Source organism: Sceloporus occidentalis, unplaced genomic scaffold, assembly GCF_023333645.1.
Source record: "Sceloporus occidentalis isolate IW3139 unplaced genomic scaffold, rSceOcc1.0.p SCAF_3, whole genome shotgun sequence".
Lineage (NCBI taxonomy): Eukaryota > Metazoa > Chordata > Lepidosauria > Squamata > Phrynosomatidae > Sceloporus > Sceloporus occidentalis.
The window spans coordinates 2,727,990-2,741,515 of record NW_028316983.1 but is presented as its reverse complement, the minus strand read 5'-3'; the positions used below and the strand labels follow the sequence as shown (position 1 = coordinate 2,741,515).

Genomic DNA, 13,526 nt, shown 5'->3' with positions numbered 1-13,526 from the left:
TCTCCAAGGCATCCTGCTTTGTACTCGTGATTTTCAGCCCTGCCGGACTCCTGGGTCTCTACAAATGTTGCCTAAAGAGCCACAAGATTCCAGCTCCAAAATCTGAGACCTAGGGATGACTTTGAAGGCAGGCAACTGGGACAAGGGCTACTGTTAGAAGAGAATATGGAGACAGAATGGTCCCCAATTGGCAAAGGGGTCAGACAAGGATACAGATCGTCACCTCGTTTGTCCAATACCTACGCAGAAAGTATCATAAAAAGAGCAGACTTGGAAAAAGGACGAATAAAGACAGGAGAAAGATACGCAAATGACACCATACTACTTGCAGAAAACATTATGGACTTGGAAAAATTACTAAGGAACGTCAAGGAAGAAAGTGCAAAGGCAGGCTTACTGTTGAACGTAAAGAAAACAAAAATGATGACCATGAAGGAACTATATACATTCAACCAAGACAATGAGGAAATAGAAATAGTAAAAGAGTTGCTGTACTTTGGATCAAACATTGGTCAGAAGAAAGGCTGCAGCCAAGAAATCAGAAGAAGATTAGGAATGAGAAGGGCAGCTATGAAAGAACGAGAAAAAATCTTTCAAAATCTTAAAGGGTTGTCCAAGCCATCGTCTTCCCCATCAGCATGAATGGATGTGAGAGCTGGCCAGTGAAGAAAGCCAACGGAAAGGCAATGAACTCATTCAAGAGCTGGTGCTGGAGAAGAGTGCTGAAGATACCTTTGACAGCCAAAAAGACAAACCAATGCCTGAAATCTCCCTGGAAGAAGCCAGGATGACCAAACTGAGGCTGTCGTACTTCAGACGCATCATGAGAAGGAAGGACTCATTGGAAAAGACAATAATGCTGGGAAAGGTGGAAGGAAGCCAAAAATGAGAGTATGAGGTCCAAAAATGAGAAGAATCACAGAATCGTAGAACTGGAAGGGACTCCAAGGGGCGTCTAGTTCAGCTCCCTTTTGGCTGTGCAGAAGTCCACCATGAAAACATCCCTGAGAGGCAGCCGTCCAACCGCTGTTTGAAAGCCTCCCAAGAAGGAGAGTCTGCCAGCTTCTGAGGGACTCCATCCTACAGTTGAACAGCTCTTTTCATCTGGAAGCTCTTCCTAAAGTTTAGTCAGAATCTTCTTCTTTGTAATTTGAGGTCCTGCTACCGGGACGTTGCCTCTTTCCTCTGAGGAAATAGTAGTTGGGAAAGTACATGTAGTAGGATTGTGTTTGTGAGTCGGGTAGAGAATGATTGATCAGAGACTGTGCACTGAAGATGAAAATTCCTTAGCTTGAAACCCCCCACACTCTTTGACAGCTGCCACACTGCAGAATTAATGCAGTTTGAAACCACTGTGTCATGGCTCCATCCTGTGGAATCCCAGGTTTGTAGTTTGTTGTGGTACCAGAGCTTTCTGACGGCAATGGCTAAATGCCTCCCAAAATTATAGATCCCAGGATTCCATAGCATGGAGCCATAACAGTGAAAGTAGCGTCAAGCCGCATTATTTTTGTAGAGCAGATGCATTAAACTGAGTTCCGAGGGGAAGGGAGACAATATTAAGGAAGGCGAAAGGGATGACGAAAATAGTCAAACTGACATAGAGGAAACAAGGCAAACAGTGCAAGGACCCAACAGTGGGAGGCAAAAGAACTTGCACAGGCAACAAGTAAAGGGAACACATGGTCTGCAATGTCTCTACACTAATGCACAGAGCATGGGAAATAAGCAAGATGAACTTGAACTCCTAGTACAACAAAGCAAATATGATATAATAGGCATCACTGAAACCTGGTGGGATGAGTCTCATGATTGGAATGTGGAAATAGAGGGGTATAACCTTATTAAGAGCAATAGGCCAAACAGGAAAGGAGGAGGAATAGCACTATATGTCAGAGATATTTACACCAGTGAAGAGATCCTGGACATCAATCCTGGAAGCCAGGTGGAGAGCATCTGGATAAGAATCAAAGGGGAGGGAAACAACAAGGATGTTACGGTGGGAGTCTACTACAGACCCCCAAGTCAGACTGAGGAATTGGATGATGCCTTTCTAGAACAGATGACCACACAGTCAGAAAGGAGAGATGTAGTAGTGATGGGCGACTTCAACTATCCTGATATTTGCTGGAAGTCAAACTCAGCAAAATCCTCAAGGTCTAGCAAATTCCTCACTTGCCTGGAAGACAATTTCATGGTCCAAAAGGTGGAAGAGGCAACAAGGGGGTCAGCTATTTTAGATCTGATCCTAACCAACAAGGATGACTTGGTTAATGGGGTGCAAGTGGTGGGATCATTAGGTGGAAGTGACCATGTTCTCCTGGAGTTTGTAATACAGTGGAAAGGAGAAGCCAGGCAGAGTCAGACACGCATCCTAGACTTTAGGAGAGCGGATTTCAGTAAACTTAGAGAAGTATTGAGGGCGATTCCATGGTCAGAAATACTAAAAGATAAAGGAGTTCAGGATGGATGGGAGTTTCTCAAAAGAGAGATACTGAAGGCACAATTTCAAACAGTTCCAGTGAGAAAGAAAAATGGGAGGTGTCTCAAGAAACCAGGATGGATGACTAAGGAGCTTCCAACCGAGATGAGTTTGAAACGGAAGATGTATAAGAAATGGAAAAAGGGGGAAATCACGAAAAAGGAATTCAAAGAAATAGCAGGCATGTGTAGGGGTAAAGTCAGAAAAGCTAAAGCGCAGAATGAACTCAGGCTTGCTAGAGAGGTTAAGAACAATAAAAAGGGCTTTTTTGGATATGTCCGCAGCAAGAGGAAGAAGAAGGAAACGGTAGGGTCACTGCGTGGAGAAGATGGCAAAATGCTAACAGAAGACAGAGAAAAGGCAGAATTACTCAACACCTTCTTTGCCTCAGTCTTCTCAGAAAAGGAAAAGGGTGCTCAACCTGAGGATAATGGAGCAGAGGACAGAATAGGGGAATTTCAGCACAGAATAAGTAAAGAGATAGTAGAGGAACACCTTGTTAATCTAAATGAATTTAAGTCTCCGGGACCAGATGAACTACATCCAAGAGTATTAAAAGAAGTGGCAAATGTAATATCGGAGCCATTGGCAATCATATTTGAAAACTCCTGGAGAACAGGAGAGATCCCAGCAGACTGGAGGAGGGCAAACGTTGTCCCCATCTTCAAAAAGGGGAAAAAAGAGGATCCCAACAATCATCGTCCAGTTAGTCTGACATCAGTTCTAGGAAAGATTCTGGAGCAGATCATTAAACAGAGAGTCTGTGAACATCTAGAAGGCAATGCCATAATCACAAAAAGTCAACATGGGTTTCAGAGAAACAAGTCATGCCAGACAAATCTAATCTCTTTCTTTGACAAAATTACCAGCTTGGTAGATGAAGGGAATGCTGTGGATATAGTATATCTTGATTTCAGTAAGGCCTTTGACAAGGTTTCCCATGACATTCTTGCAAACAAGCTTGTAAAATGTGGGCTAGACAAAGGAACTGTTAAATGGATCTGTAATTGGTTGACCGGCCGAACCCAAAGGGTGCTCAACAATGGCTCCTTTTCATCCTGGAGAGAAGTGACCAGTGGGGTGTCCAGTGGGGCTCTGTCCTGGGCCCAGGGCTATTCAACATCTTTATCAATGACCTGGATGACAGAATTGGGAGCATACTTATCAAATTTGCAGATGACACCAAATTAGGGGGAATAGCTAATACCCCAGAGGACAGGATCAAGATTCAAAATGACCTGAATAGACTAGAAAGCTGGGCCAAAGCTAACAAAATGAAATTCAACACAGAGAAATGTAAGGTATTGCACTTAGGGCGGAAAAATAAAATGCACAGATATAGGATGGGTGACACCTGGCTGAATGAAACTACGTGTGAAAGGGATCTAGGAGTCCAAGTAGACCACAAGTTGAACATCAGTCAACAGTGTGATGCGGCAGCTAAAAAGGCCAATGCTATTTTAGGCTGCATCAATAGAAGTATAGTGTCTAGATCAAGAGAAGTAATAGTGCCACTGTATTCTGCTCTGGTCAGGCCCCACCTAGAATATTGTGTCCAGTTCTGGGCGCCACAATTCAGAAAGGACATTGAGAAACTGGAGCGTGTCCAAAGGAGGGTGACAAAAATGGTGAAGGGTCTGGAGACCATGCCCTATGAGGAACGCCTTAGGGAGCTGGGGATGTTTAGCCTGGAGAAAAGAAGGTTAAGAGGTGATATGATAGCCCTGTTTAAATATTTGAAAGATGTCATATTGAGGAGGGAGCAAGCTTGTTTTCTGCTGCTCCAGAGAACAGGACCCGGAACAATGGATGCAAGCTACAGGGAAAGAGATTCCACCTCAACATTAGGAGGAACTTCCTGACAGTAAGGGCTGTTCGACAGTGGAATGCACTCCCTCGGAGGGCGATAGAGTCTCCTTCCTTGGAGGTCTTTAAACAGAGGCTGGATGGCCATCTGTCAGGGATGCTTTGATTTGGATTTCCTGCATGGCAGAATGGGGTTGGACTGGATGGCCCTAGTGGTCTCTTCCAACTCTACGATTCTATGATTCTATGATTCTATGATTCTATGATCCTTTGCCTCAGTCCTGTCCACTATTTGTAGCAGGGCATCTTTCATGAGTGCCTTAGTTGTGTGTTCCTGCATGGCAGAGAATTGGGCCAGGTGACCCTTGTGATCCCTTCTAACTCTTAGAATATTATTCTTACAAATGGCTTACTTTACAAGGTGTCATAAGGATCACAGCAGCAAGATCACACATATAAAGTACTTTAAAGCCCATTGGAAAGAAGTGATTAGGTGCAAAGCTTCAAGGCTGCAGGTAGGCGACTGGGCAGCAGATGGCAGTGTTGCCCTTCATTTTAATCATTCGTTTTCATTTATTGCCAATATTTGAGTATTGCACTTCATCAAAAGGATGGCAAGATATTTAAGAACAAATTAAAACAATAAAACACCACCAATAAAGAGGCAAACAAATTTGGAGGCTGTTGTTCTGTGCCTTCAAGCTGACTCTGATAGATGGGAACCCTGTCCTGCAGTTTTCTAGGCAAGCTTTATTCAGAGGATGCTTGCCATGGCCTTCCTTTCAGGCTGAGACACAGTGACTTGCCCAAAGTCTCCTAGTTGCTGAACAGGGATTCGAACTCTGGTCTCCTGGAGTTCTAATCCAACACTCAAAGCATTGCACCATGCTGGCTCCCAAATAAATTCTTCTGGGCCTCAATTTTTCCTTTCAGATGGGATAAGCCATTAAAACCATTACTATAAAACCCAATACACTCATCCATCTACATTTGCAGCTTTGACTTTTGCGGCTTTGATTATTCATGGATTTTATTAAAACATTCTCTCTAGCAATATCTAGGTCTTCCAGAACAACTCTATGGTCAACTTTAGCCAAAACTCGCACTGAAGGACCTAGAGATTCCTAGAGAGAACACTCTGCTAGGCCTTTGTAGCTCCTCCAGCGCAGTACTATGGTCAATGTCTGGCAGATGTTAGCCTCAGACTTGCTGCAGAAATGTAAGTAATGTAAATGCCTTTCCTCACCCTTTCTCCTCTCATCCTACTATTTGTTTATTTTTGTAAAAAAATTCATCCTATAAAGGTTAGAAGGGGAGGCCAGAAAACATCACTGAAGTGACATTGTCTTTGTGTTTGTTCCAGATCAGCAGCGATTGTTCTGAAGAAAGGCATCCTCTGCTTTGACTACTCCCCTGAACTGAATATCCTTGGTGTGTTTGCTAGAAGATCCTGGAAAGTAAAGCAGAAGCTTATAGCTGGACATAATACACTCATCCCTCCATATTTGCGGATGTGTTATTTGCGGATTTGATTATTCACAGATTTGATTAATACGTTCTTTCTAGGAATATCTAGGTCCTCCAGTGCAACTCTATGGTCCACTTTAACTAAAAGTTGTACTGAAAGACCGAGAGATTCCTAGAGAGAATACTCTACTAGGCCTTTGTAGCTCCTCCAGTGCAGTTCTATGGTCAGTGTCTGTCGGACGTTGACCAGAGTTGCCCTGGAGGACTTAGAGATTCCTAGAGAGGTGTCCTCTCAGGTGAAAACAGTGTTTTTGTTATTTGTGGTTTTCCATATTCACGGGGGTCTTGTGCCCCTAACCCTAGCAAATATGGAGGGATGAGTGTAGTCATCTTTTGGGCAAGGTGGCAAATCAGCAACGGATTTGCACCTACTAGATGCTCTTGGATGCTGGTTGTCTGGCTCCACATTTCAATTCCATTAGCAATGCAGAAAGGTACGTCTTCTGAGATCCAAGATGTCTCCATCCTTGTTAGGCAGAGAACGTTGAATCTCTCAAGAAAAGCCTCCATGTGAAGTCAAAGGCTTTCATGGCTGGCATCCATACTTTTTTGTGGGTTTTTTGGGCTATGAGGCCATGTTCTAGAAGAGTTTGTTCCTGATGTTTCTCCAGCATCTGTGGCTGACATCTTCTGAGAATGCTGGCATGAATTCAGAGAATATATATATATACTGTGTGATCATGAGTTGGGAGGAGTGATTTCCATACAGATTACACAGATTAACATGGAAATCACTCCTCCCAACCCAACATGGCCACAAAAAACTATGAAGCCTCCATGCTTTTCTCCTGTATGATTTCTTAACACTTCTGCCTGATGAAGAAGCAAGTGGCACCTTGAAAGCTTGCATCATATATTTTGTGCATTTTGATTAGTTGAATAAAGCTTTCATTGTTTTGCGGGTTTTGGATGTAATTGCACTTTGTCACATGGCAAAAATGGCTAACCCTGGATATATTAAAAGGACTAGGATACCTTGAGGGCTGTCTAAACTTGCCCAGCTGTTTGAGAACCTGCCAAGAAGCCCTTTCTGAGCTTCTCCGTTTCTGAGGGGAAGGTGGGTAGAAGCCTAGAATCAGAACTTTTGAGGCCCGGTGCCCAAATGTTGGAAAGGCATCCTTGGGGAAGGGATCTCACTTGGCACTAAGCCTAATGTTTTTAGGTGTGAAGATGAAGGTTCTTTCCCTTTGCCATTTGAGGTCTTTGCCTTTGAGGTCATGACATTTTAAACCATAGTTTAAGTCTAGTTCATATGATTCTTTTGGTGTATATTACTTCTTGGATTAAGAGGTGACATGATAGCCCTGTTTAAATATTTGAAAGGATATCATGTTGAGGGTGGAGCAACCTTGTTTTCTGCTGCTCCAGGGAATAGGACCCAGAACAATGGATGCAAGCTCCAGGAAAAGAGATTCCACCTCAACATTGGGAAGAACTCCCTGACAGTAAGAGCTGTTTGACAGCGAAGCACACTCTCTTGGAGTGTGATGGAGTTTCCTTCTTTGGAGGTGTTTAAGCAGAAGCTGGATGGCCATCTGTCGGGGATGCTTTGGTTGTGTCTTCCTGCATGGCAGGGGGTTTGACGGGATGGTCCTTGAGGTCTCTTCCAACTCTATGGTTCTATGATTTCATGTTCTACCTCTCTCAGTTACCTAGAGAGGATTTGCCTAAAGAACAGGACACAAAAATCCTGTATAAATAATGGTGTCCTGCAGATTCAACCTCATGGCACAAATCTTTAAAAAGGAGTGGCTATATGTTCCTGAGAGCCTGTGTGGCATAGTGGTTTGAGCGTTATACTATGGTTCTGCAGACCAGGGTTCAATTCCCAGCTCATCCATGAATCCCACTAGGTGACCTTGGGCAAGTCACACACTCTCAGCCTCAGGGAAGGCAATGGCAAACCCTCTTGGAACAAATCTTGCCATGAAAACTCCATGATCCTATGACCACCAGTGGAAACCAGTTGAAGGCATACAACAATAACAATACTTCCCCCCTTTTCTCTTGCCAGTGACAGGGGGATATGAGCCACAGGTCCGAATCTGGAACCCATACGTCACCAGCAGTCCCATCACCCATATGAAAGGGCATGTCACTGCGGTCACCCACATCATGATCAACGGGGAGAGGACCACCATTGTCAGCATCTCAAAAGACAAAGTAAGGAGCCAGCTGTTGCAATGTAGGCTAGGATTGAATAGGAAGCTTTCCAGATTCTTGACTTGTTCCTGCAGTGTCCAACTACAGTGCGATGTGGCAACTAACAAGGCCAATGCAATTTAGGCTGTATAGATAAAAGTATTGTGTCTAGATCAAGGGGAGTAATAGTGCCACTCTATTCTGCTCTGGTCAGGCCCCACTTGGAATATTGTGTCCAGTTCTGGGGACCACAATTCAAGAAGGACATTGAGAAACTGGAGCCATGTGTCCAGAGGAGGGCGAATAAAATAGTGGAGGGTCTGAAAACCATAAAGTCCTATGAAGAACGACGTATGGAGTTGGGGATGTTTAGTCTGTAGAAGAGAAGGTTAAGAGGTGATATGATAGCCATGTTCAAATATTTGAAGGGATGTCATATTCAGGAGGGAGGAAGCTTGTTTTCTGCTGCTCCAGGGACTAGAACGTGAAGCAATGGATGAAAGCTCCAGGAAAAGAGATTGCAGCTCAACCTTAGGAGGAATTCCTGATATTGAGAGATGTTCAACAGTGGAACCCATTTCCTTGGAGAGTGGTGGAGTCTCCTTCCTTGGAGGTCTTTAAACAGAGGCTGGATGGCTATCTGTAAATGGGGGTGCTTTGATTGAGAGTTCCTGCATAGCAGAATGGGTTTGGACTGGATGGCCCTTGAGGTCTCTTCCAATTCTATGATTCTATAATTCTATGTGAGGATTTCTGTCCCCAAAGAGTCAGGGTGGGTGAATGGAAGGAGTTGGGTTGGAGGCTACACATCTCCAGGTCAATGTTTCTGACTAAGGGAAGGATTTGCAGTTTTGGGACAGGTACAGTGGTCCCTCCACATTCACTAGGGTTAGGGATGAAGGACCCCCGTGAACATGTAAAAAAGGCAAGTTTAAAAAGCAACACTATTATTTTTACTTAAGAGGACACCTCTAGGAATCTCCAGGTCCTCCAGTGCAACTCTGTGGTCAACATCTGCCAGAGGTTGATCATAGAATCATGCTGGAGGACCTACAAATGCCTAGAGAAGTGTTTTCTCTAGGAACTTCTCAGTTCTCCAGCACAACTCTATGGTCAACTTTTGGCAGAGTTGTGCTGAAGGACTGAGAGATTCCTGGAGAGAACATATTAAATCAAAATCGTAAATAGTCAAATGAGCAAAAGTCAAAGCTGCAAATGTGGAGGGCCAACTGTACTCAGAAATAACTTTGAAGATAGGCAACAATAAACAAATAACTCTCAGCTGGAGAGCTGTAGTACCTCATCAAACTATAAATCGCAGGATTGCATAGGATGTACCCATGGCAGTTAAAGTAGAAGCATAGGCTGCTGCCCACACTGGAGAAATAAAGCAGTTCGATACTGCTTTTGACTGCCATGGCTCAATGCTATGAAATCCTGGGATTTGGTGTTTGTTGTTTGTTGTGGCAACAGAGCTCTCTGACAGAGAAGGCTAAATCTCTCACAAAACTACAAATCCCGGGGTTTCCTGTTCCCCCACAAGAATAAATCCTACTCTTGAAAAATACAACTTTCTCGGTAAAATTATTCACTCTCACTGATAAGAATGGCATCTATGAAGATTTACTTTTTTGCAAGGAACCTCATAATACAGTGATCAGACTTCTGTTCCAGCGCTGCTACCTCTCGGCTTCTTTTCCTTGTCTCCATCAGAACATTCGTATTTGGGATCTACTGGATCACTTGTGTCTGCAGTCCATCCATGGCAGGAATGTCCCTCTGGGGAACTGTCCCATCTCTGCTACCTACTACCATCATCCTAACAACTTCCTGATCTGTGCCACTTACACAGTGAGTAAAGGAATTTAATAAAACAGGTAGAGAAGGTTTGAGAAGAGCCAGTGTGGTTTGAATGTTGGAATAGGGATGCATCTACACTGCAGAAGTAATACAGTTCGACAACACTTTTAGCTGCCGTGGTTCAGTGCTATGGAATTCTGGGATTTGTAGTTTTGTGAGATATTTAGCCTTGTCAGAGTGCTCTGGGGCCACAACAAATGACAAATCCCACAGTTCCATAGGTTGGAGACATGGCAGTTAAAGCAGCATCAGACTGCATTGTTGGACACTGGAACCTTGGGTTCGAATTTCTGATCAGCCGTGGAAGCCCATCGGGTGACCTTAGGGAAGACACATACTCTCAGCCTCGTAGGAAGGAAAATCCAAACCTCTCTCTGAAAAATAAATCATGATAGGTTTGCCTTAGAGGTGAGAGAAGTTGGAAATGGCTTGAAGGAACACAACAAAGAAACACCTCCTTGTTAATAGTGCAACAAAACTGGGTTTTATTCAGCAGTCTCCGCAGACCTTTCTCTTTTGCTGGTCTGCTGATACGGAGCTCAGGGGGACCATTTGGTTTATGGCCAATTACTCATGGCCAGTCCCACAAGTAAGGCACCATGAACGAACATAACAATATAATGATGATGATGATGATGCAGCAGCAGCAGCAGCAACAGTAGTAAAGGGACAGTGTGGTGTAGTGGTTTGAGTGTTGGACTAGGCTCTGGAGACTAGGGTTCGATTCCCTACTTGAGCATAAAAGCCCACTCTCTCAGCCTCAGAGAAGGCCAATGGAAGAAACATGACAAGAAAACCTTATAATAGGTTCACCCTAGGGTTTGCCTTAAATCAAAAATGACTTGGAGGTATATGAAAAGAAGTAGTAGTAACCTATCTTGATGGATTTCTGAAGATACTGTGTTAGGGACTGTACAGACTGGTGGCATCCAGCTGCCTCTTCTTGCCCCAGAAGCAGGCCGCAGCAACCACAGGCTGTGGCCTGCGCATGGAGCAAAAAGAAGCCCTGAAAAGGGGCTCCTTTTTGCGCCATAGAAGGGACATCATAAGCACCATGGTGCAGCATTAGGACACCTCTTGTGTGCAGCACTGTTTGGGCACTGCGCACAAGGGATGTCATCATGGCGTGTGCTGCCTGGATGGGCATGCACCATAATGGCGCCCCGGTGGAGAAAGAAGGGCTTGGAGCATGTGAATGCTCAGTCCTATCGCAGCCCTACCAAGCAGGTCAATTAACCCGAGCAGGTCAATGTAAGTACTGTATCTTAACTCTTATTTAAAAGAAGGAACCATCCTCTGCTGAAAAGCAAGAGTATAATATGTAAAGCACCGACCCCCTCTACTCTCTCATCCATCCAGTCTTAAGAGTAAGCACCAAGAAGTATGTCTGCTGGAATTTTGTAAGTTCTTTGACATTGTTTTGCTTTGCTTCATCCTCTAGATCCTTCACTATATGCCCCTAAGTTTTACCCTCAACTTATCCATGAATCACAGCAAAGTCCATAATTTTGTCCCCAAAACTTGCCCTCGACTTATACATGGGTTTGACTTATAGTCAAGTATATACGGTACTCATTTTACACATCCTTCTGTGAGTTTCAGCAGCTTTGGTGTTTTTCTTTATTATTTGTTAAACCCATTTGGTTGGCATGCTGAGGGGCATGGGCAAAAGGTTAATTTGGACTGTCTGCACTGCAACTTGCAGTCTTGCCAAGAGCTGACATAAATGGAAGTTAGCCCAAGGGCCATCTGGTTCAGTGCAGAAATCCATTGCTAAAGCACCTGATGGACCGCCATCCAACTTATCTCGAAACCTCCCCAATGAAGGAGAATCCATCACCTTTCACAGCAGTCTATTGCACTGTCAAGCGGTTCTTAATGCCTAGGAAATCCTCCCTAATATTCACTTGAAATATCCATAATTCTAGTTTGAAGGATGTCGTTAAGCACTAAGTAATGCTAGCATCGAAAGTTAAACTTGGAAGATAATCTATAGTGATGAAATTGATAAGCAAAGATGTGAGCGTAAATTATATATATTGATAATGGCTGTTATATATTGTATTTGTTTCTTTTAAATGTTTAATAATAAAAAAAGAAGTATGTATCCTTTCTTCTAGTTTGAATCCACTGATCTGCATCTGGTTGGTTGGTGTCAGTTCCTCAGTAAACATATTTCCCTTTGGTCCCTTGTGCTTTGCTTTTCTGCAGCTGGGCATTTTCTTTGGGGCAGAATCTCCTGACGCAGAATTGAAGTCTCATGACCAGCCGCTCTGCTGTGCCTTGTACAACAAGATTTTTAAGCAGGTGAGCAACTGCATGGTGGGAAAAAGAAGAAACATGGGAGGGTTAGCCGGGAGAAAACAACTTCAGGTTCAGTTGGGTGGTACTTTTGCAAAACTTGGGTTTTGTATCAAGCATGTAGGCACTTGCCTCTTGTTTCACTGGCCCTGTCTTGGCTCAGTTTCTCCCTATAATCCCAAAAATCCCTATAATCTTGATTTTGTCATTTTATATAAGGGGTACCATTTTATTATGCCATTATATTTAATGAGACTTGAGCATCCATGGATTTTGGTATCCATATGGGGTCCTGGAGAGAAACGACAGCAGATACACACACTATATTTCCATACTGAAACGTGTTGGGCTATTTTGGAAACTATGACCTTCTTTCACACTTTCTGAGTCTTTTTATCTCCTTTTCATACATGCCTCACTTGGTCATGGAAACCCACTGGATGACCTTGAGCAAGTCACATTGTCTCAGCCTTAGAGACAGGAAAAGGCAAATAAATGTTCGGAACAAATCTTGCCAAGGAAACCCATGATAGGGTCACCTTAGGGTCTCTGTAAATTGGAAACAACTTGAAGGCACACAACAACAGAATAGGGATTGCTGTGGCAATGCATTTAGATCCTATCCAGCTAACTGTATGAGTAACTAAAAGTTGTAGTTGCATCACAAAAGAAGTTAAGTTATCCTTCATTAAGTTACAGTCATAATGCAACTTAGGGTCTGTACAGACAAGCCAAAATAAAGCTGCTTCAGGTCACTTTGGAGGTATGCTGTTTAAATGACACACGCATTTTAAGAGGCCAGAAGCCGCACCAAAGCTGTGCACCAGTCCTTAGGACTGGAGCATGGCTTTAGTGCAGCTTTTGGCCTATTAGGACGCATGCATCATTGAAACAGCATACTTCCAAAGTGACCCGAAGCAGCTTTATTTTGACTTGTTTGTACGGGCTCTTAGTTATACATTAGTTTTGGGAGAAAAGAATGAATGCCAAACAAATCACTATTTGGTTGACTCTGATTTATAAGCATGGAATGATATTTGAGAAACGGATGGAGCTATTTGGGTTGATTTTCCCAAGTGATTCCTGCCCTAGGCCGTGAGTGGCTGCTACAGTGGGCTCATCAGTGTTTGGGACATCACGTCCGGGCAGAAGATTATGGAGTTCTCCACTTCGCAAGAGCAGCCGGTGGAAATCACCACCATGATGTTCGACCCACCAGAGAGGCGGCTGATCACGGCCCTGAAAAACGGGACCATCAAACTGTGGAACTTCAACAATGGCGCCTGCCTGTTTGTGCTGCCCTTTGAGGATAAGAGTGAGGTAGGTAAGCGGAGGGGGAAAAGAGCCTGTTCAAGAGGGTTGTCGTTGCTACTCCTTCAGGGGTATAGGAGATAGAACTGGAGTGACA

General features: G+C 43.8%; 1 protein-coding gene across 1 annotated transcript in view; it reads left to right on the top strand.

The window, feature by feature from the left end:
- Positions 1–13,526, top strand: part of LOC149315426 (cilia- and flagella-associated protein 337-like) — a 71,888-nt gene that overhangs the window by 28,979 nt on the left and 29,383 nt on the right. Inside the window, exons 12-16 of the mRNA XM_089513314.1 lie at positions 5,652–5,719; positions 7,830–7,978; positions 9,671–9,808; positions 12,029–12,124; positions 13,211–13,438. Coding sequence (XP_089369440.1) covers positions 5,652–5,719; positions 7,830–7,978; positions 9,671–9,808; positions 12,029–12,124; positions 13,211–13,438 — 679 coding nt within the window. The remainder of the gene's footprint in view (positions 1–5,651; positions 5,720–7,829; positions 7,979–9,670; positions 9,809–12,028; positions 12,125–13,210; positions 13,439–13,526) is intronic.